The sequence below is a fragment of the Phacochoerus africanus genome, chromosome 4, assembly GCF_016906955.1.
Source record: "Phacochoerus africanus isolate WHEZ1 chromosome 4, ROS_Pafr_v1, whole genome shotgun sequence".
Lineage (NCBI taxonomy): Eukaryota > Metazoa > Chordata > Mammalia > Artiodactyla > Suidae > Phacochoerus > Phacochoerus africanus.
The window spans coordinates 80197910-80215679 of NC_062547.1; the positions used below are offsets into that span (position 1 = coordinate 80197910).

Here is a 17770-nt window from a genome sequence, read left to right on the forward strand (position 1 = left end):
ATATAGGAGATATAAGAAATTAAAATCGTACACTAGGAAAGATCTAGTTAACAAAAAAAAAAGAAGGAATAAGATGGTTATAGAGGAACAAAATAGATATAAAACATACAGAAATTAAATAGAAAATTGACTCACATAAATCCTACCTTCTGAGCAATTACGTTAAATGTAAATGGATTTTTTAAACCCCACATAGCTAAAGCAATCCTGAGAAAGAAGAACAAAATAGAGGGCCTCACATTTCCTGATTTCAAAGCTATACTATAAAGCTATAGTAATCAAAGAAGTATAGTACTAGCATTAAACTGACACATAGACCAAAGGAACAAGATCCAGAGCCCATAAATAAACCCACAAATAGTGCACAAATTTTCTAATTTCTTCACTTCCTCACTAACGTATCATTTTCTTCTGTTTGTTTTTTTTTTTTTTATAGTAGCCATTACAGTGGATGAGGCAATATCTCATTGTGGTTTTGATTGGCATTTCCCTAATAATTAATGCTGTTAAATGTCATTTGGATCATGCTATTTATTGATTTATTTACTTATATAAAGAATCCACAAAAAATTAATTGGAGCTAATAAAGATGTTCGGCAAGTTTGCATAACACAAGGTCAGTATACAAAAATCAGTTCTATTTTGGAGTTCCCATTGTGGCTCAGAGGGTTAGGAACCCAACTAGTATCGTTGAGGATGCAGGTTCGAACCCTGGCCTTGCTTAGTGGGTTGAAGGATCTGACATTACAGCAAGCTGCTGTGTGGATTGCAGACATGACCCGGATCTGTCATTGCTGTGGCTGCAGCATAGGCTAGCAGATGCAGCTCTGATTCAACCCCTGGCCTAGGAACTTCCATGTGCTGGGGGTGCAGCCCTTAAAAAGAAAGAGAGAGAAATCAATTGTATTTCTATACACTAGCAATGAAGAAGCTTTTAATGAAATTAAGAAAGCAGTTTCACTTATAAAAGCTTGAAAAACAATAAAATACTTAGAGAAAATTGTAATAAAATAAGCATAAGACTTGTACAGTGGAAACTATAAAATATTGTTGAGAGAAACTAAGGAAGACCTAAGTAAATAGTAAGACATTCATAGTCATGGATTGGAAGACAATACAGTGTTAATATGGCAATATTTCACAAATTAATTTATAGTTTCAATATAATCCCCATCAAAATTCCACTTGGAAATTTTTTAAGTTGCAAATTGATTCTCAAATTGATATGGAAATGCAAAGAATCCAGAATAGCCTAAACACCTTGAAAAAGTAGAATAAAGGTAAAGGCCCCACCCTTTCCAATTTTATAACTTAATACAAAGCTTTAGTTATCAAGGTAGTGTGGTACTGGAATAAGGTTAAATACATCAACAGGATAGAATTGATATTCAGAAATCCTTACATTTACCATCAATTTATTTTTTACAAAAATGCCAAGATAATTCAATGATTTTAAGACTAGTTAATACAAAGAATGAAATTGAACTCCTTCCTCATATGACACACACACACAAATAAATCAAAATGTGTCAAACACCTAAATGTAAGAGGTAAAATTATAAAATCCTTATAAGAAAACATAGACGTAAATCTTCATGACCTTGGGTTAAGAAGTGGTTTTTCAGATCCCAAAATCATAAGTGACAAAAGAATAAAAATAAATTGGACTTTACCAAAATTAGAAATTCCTTAGAGGTGTTCCACAGTAGAAATGAACTAGCTAAAGAATAGATGGATCTTGAAGATAGATGGATAGAGAATATGAAGTCTGAAGAACAGAGGAAAAACTGGAATGAAAAAAAAATACAAAAAACAAAGCCTCAGAGAAATGTAGGACATCTTCAGACACACCAGAATACATACAATGGGGATCCCAGAAAGACAGGAAAAGAGAAAGGAGCATAAAAAGTTTTGAAGAGCAGTTCCTGTTGTAGCTCAGCGGTAATGAACCTGACTAGTATCCGTGAGGACTCAGGTTTGATCCCTGGCCCAGCTCAGTGGGTTAAGGATCCAGCAGTGCCATGAGCTGTGGTGTAGGTCACAGACACAGCTCAGATCTGGTGTTGCCGTGGCTGTGGCATAGGCCAGCAGCTATAGCTCCAATCCGACCCCTAGCCTGGGAACTTCCATATGCCTCAGGTGTGGACCTTTAAAAAAAAAAAAGAAGAAGAAGTTTTGAGGAAATAATGGCTGAAAGCTTTCCGGATTTGCTGAAGACATTAATCTACAAATCCAAGGAGCTCAATATACTCTAAGTAAGATAAATGCAAAGATAACAGACATATCACAGTAAAATACTGAAAGTCAAAGACAAAGAGGAAATCTTGAAAGCAGCAAAAGAGAAGTGACTCATCCATGCAAGGGAACCCCCAATAAGATTAACAGTTGACTTCCCATCAGAAACAATGGAGGCCAAGATCGGCCATCATCAAAAAGTCTACAAACAATAAATGCTGGAGAGAGTATGGAGAAAAGGGAACCCTCTTACACTGTTGGTGGGAATGTAAATTGGTACAACCACGGTAGAAAACAGTATGGAGATGCCTCAGAAAACTAAAAATAGAATTACCATTTGATCCAGCAAACCCACTCCTGGGCATCTAGCCAGAGAAAACCATGATTTGAAAAGACACATTGCCGATGTTCATTGCAGAATATATACAATAGCCAAGACATGGAAACAACCTAAACGTCCATCAACAGAGGATTGGATAAAGATGTGGTACATATACACAATGGAATATTACTCAGCCATAAAAAGGAAAGAAATAATGGCATTTGCAGCAACATGGATGGACCTAGAAATTATCATGCTAAGTGAAGTCAGTCAGACAATGAGACACCAACATCAAATGCTCTCACTTACATGTGGAATCTGAAAAAAGGACACAATGAACTTCTTTGCAGAACAGATACTGGCTCACAGACTTTGAAAAACTTATGGTTTCCAAATGAGACAGGTTGGGGGGTGAGGGGATGCACTGAGGGTCTGGGAGGGAAATGCTATAAAATTTGGTTGTGATGATCATTGCACAGCCATAAATGTAATAAAATTCACTGGGTAATAAAAAAAAAGAAAAAAAAAAAAGAAAGAAACAATGGAGGCCAGAAGGCAGTGGGATGCCCTGACCCATTCAAAGGGCTAAAAGTAAAGAGCCACCAACCTAGAATCTTACATCTAGCAAAACTATCTTTCAAAAATGAAGGAAACAAATTACATAATGGTGATTATTGCATAATCCTGCAAATATACCAAAAATCACTGAAGTGTGTATTTTTATTTTTTTATTCTTTTTTTTTTTTGGTCTTTTTGCCATTTCTTGGGCTGCTCCCACGGCATATGGAGGTTCCCAGGCTAGGGGTCCAATCGGATCTATAGCTGCCAACCTATGCCAGAGCCACAGCAACGCAGGATCTGAGCCACGTCTGCGACCTACACCACAGATCGCAGCAACGCTGAATCGTTAACCCACTGAGCAAGGGCAGGGATCGAACCCGCAACCTCGTGGTTCCTAGTCGGATTCGTTAACCACTGCACCACGACGGGAACTCCTGAAGTGTGTATTTTTAAAAGAGTGAAGTTCATCTCAATAGAACCGGGGTTTTGGGTTTTTTTTTTTTAATGTTATGTGTTTACTTTCCACTCAGGCTTCTAATCAACACTACTGTCTGCACAGTGTCTGCATAAGGGAATTGCCAGAGCAAACCTCCAGGCCAAGATTGGCCGTTTGTCCCTGAATTCCAGGGATATAGCCTCATACCTGACAGTGACATCACCACCAAAATGCTGGAGGTGCCTCTGAGGTGCCATTTCAGAAGGTGCCATCTTCAAACCTGTTGTACAGTCAGGGTTTGTTCAGAAACATGAAACCAAACAAGGGAAAACCACCGTCTGTGTTTTTCTTCTCCCCATGATCTGAGGGGTGTGTGTGTATGTGTGTGTGTGTCTACACATGTGAATGCACGTCACTGCAGCCAGCATTGAGTTTTGGTGCCTCCCCTGTGCCCCTCCTGTCCTGGGCACTGTACAAACGCACAGTATCTCACTCAATCCTCCTACAAGTCCGGAGACGCAGGGAGCAGTACTCCCTACACTTCACAGAAGCAGACTCTGCCTCCAAGAAAACAGGCCCTCACTCAAGGTCTAGAGCTCGCCTGCTGGAGAGACAGGTTCTGAGGCCTTGACCCTCCCTGGCAGTACTGGCCTAAGTAAATCCAGGGCCATGGAATTCCCATTGTGGCTCAGCAGATTAAGAACCCGACTAGTTTCCATGAGGACACAGGTTTGATCCCCGGCCTTGATCAGTGGGTTAAGGTCCAGCGTTGCCGTGAGCTGTGATGTAGGTTGCAGACACAGTTTGGATCTTGTGTTGCTGTGGCTGTGGTGTAGGCTAGCAGCTATGGCTCCATTTGGACCCCTAGCCTGGGAGCTTCCATATGTTGTGGTGCACCACTAAAAAGCAAAAGGAAAACAAAAATTCAGGGCTTGAAGCCTGAGCTAAGGGCCCAGCTCACCCCCTCATTAGCAGCTCTGGATTTGATAGCCTCCAAGTTTCATTTCATCTACCTGCAAATTCAATTTAAAAGCCCTTGGTCACTCTGCTCCACTGAGGAAGCCCCAGAAACATGGTAGAAAGTTGCTGTCCCCATGGCAGGTTTATAGTCACAGGTCAAGAGCCAGGGCCCTGAGCTGGCTGAGTGGGGAGGGGCAGAGGGCTGGGCCTGTCCGGCAGAGCAGGGAGCAGGCCTGGGAGCTAGAAGTCCAGGCACAACCCAGAGGAGTAGGTGTGGGCTGTGGGCAGGGACCGTGACCCCAGCAGCCTCGGGCCCTAAGACCAGCCCACTTCCAGGGGTGTGGGTTGAGCACTGGCCAGGCTGTGGGAATTCTTCCCAGTTTGCATCTCCAGGAATATAGCCTTTGGGAAACACTCAGGAAATGACCAGCCCCAGAACTAAGTGATCTACGTGGGCACTCTGGCCCCACCCCAGTCCCCCCACTACTTCTTTGCTCCTAACCTTGAGGGGGTGAGAGGGTGTGGCCCCCAGTTTAGGAAAGCCTGTCCCTCTCAGCCCTCGTCAGTTCAGTGAAAAAGGCCCCAGAATCATGGAACCCTCTACTCCCTCAGACTCATTTATTTCTCAGCTCATCTGGCTCTGATTTAATTGCTCCCACATTCCTGACAGCAAAGGCAGCACATCCAGCCAGTGCCTGAAACACATGTTTGAAAGCTGGGTGAGGAATGGGGCCGGGCCATGGTGGGACCACCACATGGTTGCCTGGAGGCCCTGCACCCAGCCTCACTTTCGAAGCAGGGACCACCCCCACCCCCACCCCTCCACCGGACAGCCAGAGCCAAGCCCTCCACCGCACCCACCACTCTTGGCTGGCCAGCTCACTGTGGGCCGTAGAGGCCATCTCCAGAGGCTGCTGGCAGCCACAGCACAAACCCCGTACAGTTGGCTCTCCATATTTGCGGGGTCCATATCTGTGGATTCAACCAACCATATGGAGGGTGTTGTTTTGTTTGCCACAGTGTGCAGTGGTTTGATGTGGGATCTCAGGTCCCAGACCAAGGATTGAACTCGGGCTACAGCAGTGAAAGCACCAAATCCTAACCACTAGACCACCAGGGAACTCCCAGGGGTTTTTTTGTTGTTTTTTTTTCTTTTTAGGGCCATGCTTGTGACATATGGAAGTTCCCAGGCTAGGGGTCGAATCAGAACTGCAGCTGCCAGCCTACACCAGAGCCACAGCAATGCCAGATCTGAGCCGTGTTTGCAACCTACACCACAACTTGCAGCAACGCCAGATCTTTAACCCACTGAGCAAGGCCAGGGATCAAACCCCCGTCTTCATGGATACCAGTCAGGCTTTTAACCACTGAGCCACAATGAGAACTCTCTTTTTTAAAACTTTCAGAAGGTTCCAAAAAAATAAAATTTGAATTTGCTGTGAGCCAGTAACTATTTACATAGCATTTACATTGTGTGTGGTATTATATGTAGAAATAATTTCAAATATGCAGAAAGATGTGTATGGTTATATGCAAAAAGAGCCATTTTATACAAAGGATTTGAGCATCTTTGGATTTTGGTATCCTGAGGGGTCATGAGTGGATACCAAGGGGTCGGGTCGCCAGCTAAGGGCTCGGCCCTCCTGACCTTCTCCCCTCTCATCCTTTCAGTGCATATTTACAAAGTGTTTGTGCCTGCCAGGTCCTCTTCTAGGCTATAAGGAAAAGGCAGGAAGCCAGGTATTCAGGGTCCCCACTGTCAGGGAGCTGCCTTGCTGGTGGGGCTGACAGACCATAAACAAAATGCAAATAAGCTTCAGGAGTAAAGAATGTAATGAGCGGAGTTCCCTCTGTGGCCCAATGGGATCAGCGGTGTCTCTGCAGCCCCAGGACTCAAGTTCAATCCCTGGCCCAGCACAATGCATTAAAGAATCCCGAGTCGCTGCAGCTATGGTGTAGATCACAACTGTGGCTCGAATCTGATCCCTGGCCCGGGAACGGTATATGTTGCAGAGCGGCCAAAAAAGAAGAAAAAAAAAAAAATAGCGTCATAAGTGCTTGTAAGGCAACGGGGCTGGGGGGAGCTGTGATAGAATCCAGTGAGGAGAAGAGTAGAGAGAGATGTCTTCAATGTCACAGTCATGAAAGCAGGTATGAATGTCCTGGGGCCCAAGAGAGCTGGCCCCTTGGGGAACCGAGAGAGACAGGTGGGGCCCAGCCCGTGGCTAAGGGTGACCGATCGGCAAGGAGCAGGGCCACTCAGGACTGCTGTGTCCTGAGAGTCCTGAATGTTATTCCACGTGCAGTAGGAAGCCGTGGGAAAGGTGGGCGTTTCTAAAAGGCCCCTCTGACTGGTGGGTTGGGGTGTCCAGAAGAAGGTAGCTGGGAGTTCTCTTGTGACACAGCCGGTTAAGAATCCGACATTGTCACCACAGCAACTTGGATCACTGCTGTGGCAAGGGTTCAGTCCCTGACCTGGGAAGTTCCACATGCTGTGGGCACAGCCAAAAAAAAGAAAGTGGGGGGTGGGGGAAGGAGGCTGTAATGATGGTGCCAGTGCTAAGTGATGGTGGCTGGTGAAATGGCGCCAGCTGGGCCCAAGAGAGGTGGTGGCTTGGTGTGTTTTGGAGTCTCTGAGTTGGGCCAGGTTCGTCCTGTCCCATCACTGATGGGCTTAGTCTCTGGAATGCTGCTATTCCCACTCAGGCCACCCCTCTGAGGATGGTGGATGGCGCCATGGGTTTGGGGTCCCACAGGGCTGCTTCTGGCCTGAACTGCTCCCCACGAGCTGGGTGACCTCTGACATGCCAGACACCCTCCTGGGGACCACAGGAGACACTCAGTAAACATCAGAGCTCTTTCTGCCAAAAGAGTTTGCACTTTGTGGCATTCCATTTGTGGTGCAGGGAAACGAATCCGACTAGGAACCATGAGGTTGTGGGTCCAATCCCTGGCCTCGATCAGTGTGTTAAGGATCTGGTGTTGCCATGAGCTATGGTGTAGGTCGCAGACACGGCTCAGATCCTGCATTGCTGCTGCTGTGGCGTAGGCCAGTAGCTGTAGCTCCAATTCAACCCCTAGCCTGGGAGCCTCTATATGCCACAGGTGCGGCCCTAAAAAAGCAAAAAAAAAAAAAAAATAGTGGTAAGAGTTTGCACTTTGTTAGGCCCTAAGTCAGGCCACCCAGGTTCTGCTCAGCTCAGAGCAGGATGTGACCTTTCTGAGCCTCAGTTTCCTCATCTGTAAAGTGTGCCGCTGAGGTGCAGCAGGGGTTAAGTGAGATGGCTGGAGAGAGCAGGCAGTGGAGTTTCCAGGGCATGATGAGCCCTAAGTGAGGATGATTTCTCCTTCGTCTCTTGAGCTGCCCTTCATACCAGGCCCCAGGCTCCACTCTCAGGACCCCAAGCCCTCAGACTGATAATCTCTGTCTGAGCTTTCTTAGAGGGAACATGGTGGGTGTGCAGAAAGGCAGCAAAAGCCGGAGGACCAGACAAAAATTCAGAGCTCACTCCAGCCACTTTTAAGTTAAAGCTTATTGGCTTGTCAGACCTGGTAGCTCTACACGTGCATCCAGTGGCATCACAGAGTCCATGGTGGGAGTTCCCTGGTGGCCCATGGGTTAAGGATCCGCCATTGTCACTGCTGTGGCTGAGGTTCAATCCCTGACCCAGGAACTTCCACACATGCTGGGGTGCAGCAAAAGAGAGAGAGAGAGAGAAGTGGGTTTAAAAAAAAAAGTCAATGATGAAGGTAGTCTCTCCTCCCACTCCTGTCCTCAAAACCTAATGACCACATTCTTCTGTCTACACCCAGAGATGTTCCACGTTTACACAAATAAAAGTCTACTGATTTCTTTGTAGCACAAATGGGTGCCTATTAACATAGTGTTACATGTCTTTTTTAAAAAATGTAACAATATGGAGTTCCCCCTATGGCACAATGGGATCAATGGTGTCTCAAGTTCAATCCCTGGCCTAGCACAGTGTGTTAAGGATCCTAAGGATCCTAAGGATCCGACATTGCCACACCTGCAGTGTAGGTCACAGCTCCAGCTCGGATTCAATCCCTGGCCTGGGAACTCCATATTCTGTCAGGCAGCCAAAAGAAAAAAAAAAAAAGAACACATAACAACATGCCTGGGAGATCATTCCATGTTTGAACATACAGAATTACTTTAGTCTTTTTCACAGCTGCATAGTATGCCATTTGAATAAGCACCCCATCTTTTCTTTAAGCAGCTCCCCTTGAGCTGCTTCTCATGTTTTTATTATCTCAGCCACTTCTGCTACCAGTAATCTTATACACCTGTCCTCTTATATACATGTTAATATATCTGTGGAATCAATTTCCAAGAGGATCACTGTGGCAATTGGCACAAACCTGTTAAATCTTAATTAGTATTGCCAAATCACTCTCTGAGAATGGACCCTTTCATCCTTTCTCAATCCGTGTGTGAGGTGAGTGTCCTCATCTCCCACCACGTGATGTCAACAGATTTTTTTTCACTTTTTCTATTCTACTATGATTATAGCTTTCACTTTCACTTTCGTTTCTTTGATCATGAATGAAGGTTTCCTTTTGTTTTGCATGTTAAGGGCTGTATTTTCTTTTCCGTGTACTCACTATTCATATCTTTTGGCCATTTTTCTATTAGGTTGTTGATGTTTGTAGGAGAATTTTTATACCAAGGTATCTAGCTTCTGTGGCATGAGTTAGAAACATGTTTCCACTCTGGCTTCTGCATTGCTGACAGTGCTTTCTGCCTTGCGGGCATTTTTGTTTTTATATGGTTGGATCAGACCTTATGTTATACCTTCCAGATTATGAACTGCACTTGGGGAAGCTTGCCCCTCTGCATGATTAGAAAGGAATTTTGCCACATTTTCCTCTAAGATTTTTATGGTTTTTTAAAAAGCATGTAAATCTTTGATCCTTTTGGAATTTATCCTGATTCATGCTAAGGTATGAACCCAACTTGACTTTGTCCTCATAACCACTGGCCTGCCCACCACCCTCTAGTAATAATAGCTCTTCTCCCAGGGGCTCAAGGGGCTCAGGTGAAGGAGTGTGGTGGAGTGGAGCTTTGGATTTGGGTCTTTGTCCTAAGAACAATGGGAAAGTGAGGAGTCAGGGGATGGGCTTTCCATGATCAGACTTGCATCTTTGAAGACTCCACTCTAGCCTCCATGTGGAGACCGGAGGGCAGTGGGTCAGCATATTTGAGGCATCTCTGATCCCAGGCATATCCCTCATCACTGCTAGTGAGTTTCAGCTCCTGGGTCTCCAGCCCTCTCTCCAGCACCACTTCTTTGTGGAGTCCTGGGGTTCCTGATAGCCACATAGAGGCCCTTCACACCCTAAGCCCCTCCACCCCCCTCTACCACCATCCCTCGTGGCTGATAGCTTGCTCCCTACTTCACTGGCCCAGTTGGAGTGAGCAGTTGCGAGAATGTCCGCAGGTCCCACCTGCACACCTGCACACCTGTAGCACCATGCAACACCTCCCTGCCCGTTCCCACAGACGACCTGTCCAGGCTCCCGCCCCCAGCCGATGCCACCTCTTATGCCAGGGCCAGTCCCTCTCACTTTCCCAAGGACATGGCTCCAGGACTCCCCCTTTCTCCAACGTGTTGGATCTTCCCCTCCCTGCTGGTGACTCCCATTGTGCAGGCTTACTGCTGTGCTTCTCACCTTGAAGAAATACCCCTCTCTGGACTCCTTGCCACCAAAGCAACTGCTCTGTGTCTTTGCTCCCCTTTGCAGCAGAACTCAAAAGCTCTTCTCCCCTTCCCCTCCCATCAGATGCCCACTCCCACTACCCCTCTTGTCCATGGCCTCTGCATCACTAGGTCCAGCTGTCAGGACCCAGTCTTTGCCTCATGTAACTGCGAGCAGCAATCAGCACAGTGACCAAACCCTGCTCCTTGATGCACTTCCTCCACTCAGCTTCTGGAACTTCCTTCTCTTCCCCCTCCCTTTCTAACTGCTGGTGTGTCCCCACAGGCCATGGGCACAAAGCTGAGCTCCTGACCCTTCCAGCAAAACCTGCCGACCCACAGCCTCCCCACCTCTGTTGATGGCAACAGCATCCTTTCAGTTGCTCAAGCTCAAAGCTTCCTTGACTCATGTCTCACACTCCAGAATCCAGAGAAACCCTCCTGGCTCTACCTTCGGAATCAATTAGAATCCAGCCACTTCCCCCGCCACCACGGGCTGTGAGCCATCATCCGCTCTCCCCCTCATCACTGCAGCAGCCACCCCACACAGCACTATCCTTTTAAAACAGAAGCCGGGTCAGGTCCTCTCTGCTTAAAACCCTGCAAGGGCTCCCATCTCAGAGAGAAGATAAAGTCTGACAAAATGCCTACAAGCCCCCAGCAATCTGTCCCCCAGCACTAATAGTGCCCCAACCCTCTCTCCTTCTGTGACACTGTCGCCTTCCAGGTGATGTACCATTTATTATGCTTTATTGTGTCTTGGCTCTCTCCTCACTAGGAGGGATGCGTCTCAGGACAGGCATCCTTGTCGCCTTCACTGCTATATATCCCACTTGCTCAGAACAGCGTCGGGGACAGTAGGCACTCAGGGGATGTCTGTAGGACGAGAGAAGAGAGAGATGCGTGAAAAAGCTCCACAAGATGCTAGTAACACGGATTAGGTTGTGGTATTGGTGGCGGCAACATGGATGGGTTAGAAGTGGATGGTTTCCAGGGCAACAGTGAGAAGGAGAGCATGTGGCATATGGAGGGGGACTCCTCATTTTCCAGTTCACCATGTAGGCAGGTGGGGACGTCACCCACAGCAACCAGGAGCTGGAGAAGAGCCTGTGGGTGGGCAGAAGATGCTGAGTGTGGCCGTGCATCCTTGTTTGAGGACTGTTGGGATTATTCAAGGGGAAAACAAGCAGGCAGTTTGAAAAGGGAGCCTGGGCTGTGAGGCAAGGTCAGGATTGGAGACAGACATTTGGGACACGTCCGCTCAGTGCAGCTATGAGCATGGAAGAGCTCCTTGGGGAAGATGGAGAGAGGAGACCAATGAGCAGGGAACTGAAAAGAAGAAGGCATAGGCTTGAACCCTTAGGAGCGCCAGCACGTGAGGCTGGGACTGTGTCAGCTGAACAATTGGGGAGGTGGGAGGACGTGACATCTTGGAAGCCAAAGGAGGAGGGCGCTTCTAGGGGGCGGGAAGTGAGTCCGACAGGGAGGGGACATCCTTGTCAGGCATACGTACTGATCGGAGGCTTGATGAGAGCCATTCTGGCAGAGCGATGAGGATGGAATCCAAATCAGGGAATTCTGTCATACTGTTCAGCAGTATGAACCTGTCTAGTGTCCATGAGGACGTGGGTTCAGTCCCTGCCATGAGCTGTGGCATAGGTCACAGGCGCAGCTGGGATCTGGCATGGCTGAGGCTGTGGCGCAGGCCAGCAGCTGCAGCTGTGATTCATCCCCTGGCCTGGGAACCTCCATATGCCATGGGTGTGGCCCTAAAAAGACAAAAAATAAACAAATCAGAGGTGAGTGGAAGGTGCCTGAGAGCGCTCTTTCCAGCAGGGCAGCTGTGACAGAGGATAGCTGGGGCAGGAACAGAGGAGGGAGTGGAGCAAGGATGGTCTTGCCTGTTCAGAGCGGTGGGGAAGGCCCTGCCCCAGAGGGCGGGCTTGACAGGGACCAGCAGGGAGAGAGCGTGGCAGGGTCCCAGCAAGGAGGAGGCGGGGCAATTCCTCTGAGCTGCCAATGAAACTAATCAATAAATGATCTATAATAGGATTAGAACAGAGTTTTATTTGAGTCAAACTGAGGATTAGAGCCTAGAAGACAGCTTCCCAGATTACTGGAGATACCACTCCAGAAAAGCATCGTTTTCAGCACAATTTTATATCTTGTCAGAACAAAGAACATCAAATCAGGGATACATTCCTTCAAAGTTTAAAAAAAAAAAAAAAACCCACCAGAAGTTCCCTTTATGGCTCAGCAGTTAACGAATCCAACTAGGATCCAGGAAGACGTGGGTTCAATCCCTGGCCTCTCGCTCAGTGGGTTAAGGATCCGGTGTTGCCGTGAGCTGTGGTGTAGGTTACAGACTCAGCTCAGATCCCGAGTTTCTGTGGCTGTGATGTGTAGGTCGGCAGCTGTAGCTCTGATTCGATCCCTAGCCTGGGAACCTCCATGTGCTGCAAATGTGGCCCTAAAAAGACAAAAAAAAAAAAAAGAAAAAAAGAAAAAAAACAATAAACAGTCCGGCACATACTCTGTGAGTCAATACGGCCTTGGCACCTGGGAAGGGAGTCTTACCATCGGAGTCCTAGAAACGGAGGCATCTCATCTTTAACATGGACATTCTTTACTTCTGGTTGATGCTCCCTTTTCCTTGTAATTAAGTCAGATGTGCAGTGTATGTTTGATAGGCCGCAAATAGGCTATTTTAGTTAGCAGCAAATTTAAGTTAACTCAGGAGTTCCCGCTGTGGCACAGTGGGTTTCGAATCTCACTGCTGAGGTTCCAGCTGCTGTGGAGGCACCGGTTCAATCCCCGGCCTGGTGCAGAGGGTTAAAGGAGCCAGCATTGCCACAGCTGTGGCATAAATCACAGCTGCAGCTTGGATTCCATCCTTGGCCCAGGGAACTTTCACATGCTGCAGGCGTGGCCACCGAAATTCAAGTTAACTCATCTATAAGCCCGAATGACTTCCCTGTACCTCAGTGTGTGAACACTTTATCAGAGTTAACCGGAGGGGCTCAGAGTGGAGGCTGGGCACGGGTGCAGGGGCAGGCAGGAGCATGTGTGTGGCATTAGAAAGGTGATGGCAAGTCCATCTGGTGGCTTTTCCCTTCTTGGTAAAACAGGGAGCAGGGCCATTGGCTGAAAGTGAGACGTCAGCTGTACAGATGTCCAAGAAGTCAGCGCCCTGCCCTGCCCCTAGCCTGGGCTTAGAGGGACACAGCCCCCCAGGTTACATTCTCAGGCATGTCAGGACCATCAGGCATCAGTTTTCATGTCTCTCCTACCTCTGTGCCCCATGCCTCCTCCACTCCCACCTCCACCATGAAATCCCTGAGCAGGTCCTGTCTGTCCTCACGGACAAGCACCATCTGACTCACTTCCCTCCATCTCCACCGCCAGCCCCGGAGTCCTGGCAGCTGTCACCTCCATGAGAACAGCTGCAGCACAGCCCCATACCTGCCTTCGCCCCCTTGCATTCCTCCTCTGCACAGAACCCTTCGGTGGCTCCCCCTGTCCCCCTGGACCATGAAGTGGAACCAGGATGCTGTGCTCTAGCTGACCTGCCTCGCCCCCAGGCCCTCCCCTGCTGCAACCCACTGGGCTGCCCCTAGACGCAGATGCCCAATGACCTTGGTGTGTTCAGAGCTTTTCTGGCCCTGCCACACTCTTCCCTCCCGCTTCCTCTCCCAGATAACCATCCGTCCATCTCCAGACTCAACCTCGCCCCCATCCCCCGTCTGCCCAGCCTGGCTGTGGCCTCTCTTTACGGGCTGGGAACTTCCTGTGCTTGTCTGTGCATCATTGTTTTCTCAAGTATCCATCCATCCAAGGAAAAGTCTGAGTCAGAGATCTTGCCTCTTTCCCCACCGTTCCCATTACTTAACCCCAGAAGCACCCAGGGGTGATCCATAAGCTCACGAGGGCTGATTGGCTGCCGAGAGCCGCCTCCCCCTGCCGCCCTCACCCTCCAGACTGAGGTCTGGCATCTTCCAGGAGCCGAGGAGTTACTGGTTCGGCAGTAGTGTGGCTTTCGAGGAAAATGTGTAGGATTTGAGAGTTGGGTGACCTCCTTTGGGAATGAGTTCCACCCCTAACCAACTACGTGGCCTTGGACAAGTCCATTCTTTCTCTCTGAGCCTCTATCCCATGTGTACGATCATCATACCTCTCACAGAGATCACTGAGAGGGACAAATGCAAGCGAGGATATGCAATGTGGTTTGCACACGGTGAAGTGAGGGCCCCTGTGGGTTTCCTGAGTGTTCTCCGTGGGGCAGGTCTCAGCTTGCTGCCCCAGCCTTCCCCACAGCAGCCACCTGTGCTTCCACACTCATCCTCTTCAAGCCCCCATGAAGGAGTTCCCCCTGTGGTGCAGTGGATTAAGGATCTGGCATTTCAGCCGCTGGGATGTAGGTCAAACTGCCGCTTAGGTTCGATCCCCGGCCCAGGAACTTCCATGTGCGGCCAAAACAAACAAGCTCCCATGCACAGCCAGGCTCACACCGCTAACCCCAGAGCTGGGCTATGGGGTCCCCCCTGCTCTCCGCTCCCATCCTCCCCTCCCCATCCCCCACCGCCAGCTCAGCTGCGCACGTCCAAAGGCCCTAGGAGGGTTCTTCCCTCTGCCCAAAATGTTCTCTCCGTGTGTCTCCCTTTCCATAGAAATGAACCGAGGCCCAGTGAGCTCCAAAATTTGTTCTTTAAGCAGGAACAAGGCCCGATTCCTACCCCGCCTGCCAAAACCTGACAGCAGGGAGCAGCGGCAGCCTCGTGCAATGACACATGAGCCAAAACTTGATGGACCGTCATTACCACCAACACGCCCACCCCAGCCTCTCCGAGGGCAGAGGCACTTTCTTTGCCCCACCACTTGGCTCTGGGGCCAGGGAGGACAGCATTAAAGCCTTGCAAGGAGGGGTGGCCGGGACCTGTGTTCGGGAGGGGCCCATCTGGGCGAGGGAAGCTTCTCTCCCTCGGATGCTGACCTTGGCCTCTCTGCTTGTGTTTTGCAGGTCCTCCCGTAAGTGTCCTGGATGACGCTCTCTGCTCCTGAAAGATAAGATATTTTGTTCTCTCTCTGTGTTGCATTTCTATCAAAATGATATTTGGTTAGAGAGGTGTGTCCTTAAAAAGAAAATTCAGTCCCAGATAGGGGCGATGTTTTTTGTGATTTGTGGGTGAATGCAAGCACAGGATCCAGGGGCTTGCCTTGGCCAGTGAAGCATCCTATGACCGTTTTCCCTCCAAGAGAGGTGGCACAAGAGCCGTCCATTCCTCACCAATATCTCTGGCTCAGCTGGGTGCACAGAAACGCAAGCACCATGCCCACGTTTCCTAAATGCTCTGCCACAGTCGATCTGTGTAAATGGTTTTGGTCTCATGTGCTTCAGCAGAAAGGGCTCTAGAGTCAAGCCAGGGGTCCTAGATCCTGGGGTCCACTTTCCTTCTTGGTCAAAATATTTCCCGCTCAGAGTTGGGCAGCAGAGACCTCTGGAACATGGCGGGTGGGCGAGGGCGCTGAGTTTGCAAAGGGTGTGAGGGAGGGGCTGGCCGCCCCATCCACAGCAGCCCCGGAAATCCTGCTCCTTCTCCAAGGCACGTGACAAGTCTGCCTTTGATTCATCATCTTGGCAGTTTTTCAAAGCCTGATAAATCCTGACGAATCAATTCAAGGAGCACATTGACAGTCTGCTTGGGCCAAAATGAACCTTCTAAAGGAATTCCATTCAGATGAGCAGTTTCATTTTGACTTCCACTTGCCATGCTTCATTTCCCCATCGGCACCCTCCAGAATCAGGGCTCCTTGCTGCATGTAGCAGCACCACGTTGAGCCAGAAAGCAAGAACGTGTAGATTTATGGGCCTCGAGCAGTTTTTCGCTGTTGAGTCATTCCTGACTGTCACTTGGAGGCTGGCCTGTGTGAACCCGCCGAAGTGTGTCACACAGAGGGCTCTGGTGCAAAGTTGTTGGGGGGGTTGTTTTTTGTTTTTTTTAACTTGGCTGTTAAATGACTACGTGAATGAAACAAATGCAGAATTTGCAACCTGAGACGGCTGGCGATGTGTGGGGCACTGGCCAGGCAGCCACTGCTCCAAGCATGTGGGGGTAGCAGGAAACGCGGCCCCATACCTCTGGCTTCCTCGGGTTACCCCATCCCAGTGGCAACAGACAGGACATCCATATCTGCTCGCCAGGTCCCTCATCAGGCCCCATTTAAGGGGCATTTTCCATGGTAATCGTAATGCCACACTCCAGGAACTCATATCCCCACAAGGTTCTCGCCAGGTGCCTCAGCCAACATCGGCGGGACACGTGTGGTGTGGGTCCAGGTGGCACCTCCAGTCTGGCCCCATGAGGTGGGGAATGGGTGCTTCATCCCCCAGATCCTTCGGAGCCCTGCATCCCACCCCCCACCCCCACCCCCAAAGGAGTCAATTACCACCAGCAGCCTCTGCCACAAACCCGGCAGACGTGGAGGGATCAGGGGCCCTGATTGAGTTCTAAGTGTTGCCATATGGTCTTCTGCCGAAAGTCTGATTATTAACGACGTATTAATCACCACAGGGGCAATCAGGACGAGATGGCTACCCGGTAATTTGCCATTTATTTTTTGTTCTCTTTGCCCTTTACTCTCAAACCAATGTTCTTCCTCTGTGCCTTTATTTAACTGTCTGCCTCTCCCCTCCCCCTCCTTCTCCTCTGCCCCTCCAGGGCTGTGCTCTCTTGGTGGAGGGATTAGTGGTAACTCCATGACAAGGCAGGATGTAGGGATCTGCTGGGCCCTGGCCCGGAGGGGAACTGTCTGCAGCTCCAGCTGCTTGCAGACAAAGCAAAGGGGCTTCAAAGGGCGTTCCTCTTATGGCTCCTCAGTAAGGAACCCAACTAGGATCCATGAGGATGCAGGTTTGATTTCTGACCTTGCTCAGTGGGTTAAGGATCCAGCATTGCCGTGAGTTGCAGTGTAGGTCACAGACATGGCTTGGATCCTTTGTTGCTGTGGCTGTGGTGTAGGCCAGCAGCTAAGCTCTGATTTGACTCCTAGCGTGGGAACCTCCATATGCTGCAGGTGCAGCCCTAAAAAGAAAAAAATAATAAAATAAAAAATAAAGAGGCTTCAAGGGGTCTCACCGAGGTGCTGAGTCCCCCCCAGCACCACCCTGCCTGGCCAGTGTGTCAGCCCTGAGCCCTGGGTGCAGCCCTCCCACTGGCTTGGCTGCCAGCCTCTTCCCAGTGGACAGAGACCCCTTGTCCCAGCCCACTGTGTCCTGTCACTACTCAGGAACCAGAGACTGGTTGGTTCCCATTTGGCCTTTTTGGTGCTGTTCTCTCTCAGATCTTCTACAGTTAAACCACAAAGTTAGCTTATACTTGGCACCCATGTCCCCAGCCTGGGTTGAGGGAACACCATGTCAGAAGCCAGGTGGCCCGTGTCTGTGCCACTGTCCAGCCCTGCACGTAGGAGAGCCGGTGACAGCAGGGTCCAGAAGCCCTGATAAAGAAAGCGCAGGGGGTGCACCTGGTGAGGGAGAACATG

The 17770-nt window shown here is 49.1% G+C and overlaps 1 protein-coding gene across 3 annotated transcripts in view; it reads left to right on the forward strand.

Annotated features, from left to right (window-relative positions):
• The window catches only part of COL23A1 (collagen type XXIII alpha 1 chain), a 371218-nt gene that overhangs the window by 300143 nt on the left and 53305 nt on the right, over positions 1–17770 (forward strand). For 2 of the 3 annotated variants that reach the window (XM_047777940.1, XM_047777942.1), the window contains exons 4-5: positions 15249–15256; positions 16801–16827. In XM_047777940.1, coding sequence (XP_047633896.1) covers positions 15249–15256; positions 16801–16827 — 35 coding nt within the window. The remainder of the gene's footprint in view (positions 1–15248; positions 15257–16800; positions 16828–17770) is intronic. The other variant, XM_047777941.1, reaches the window with a different exon arrangement.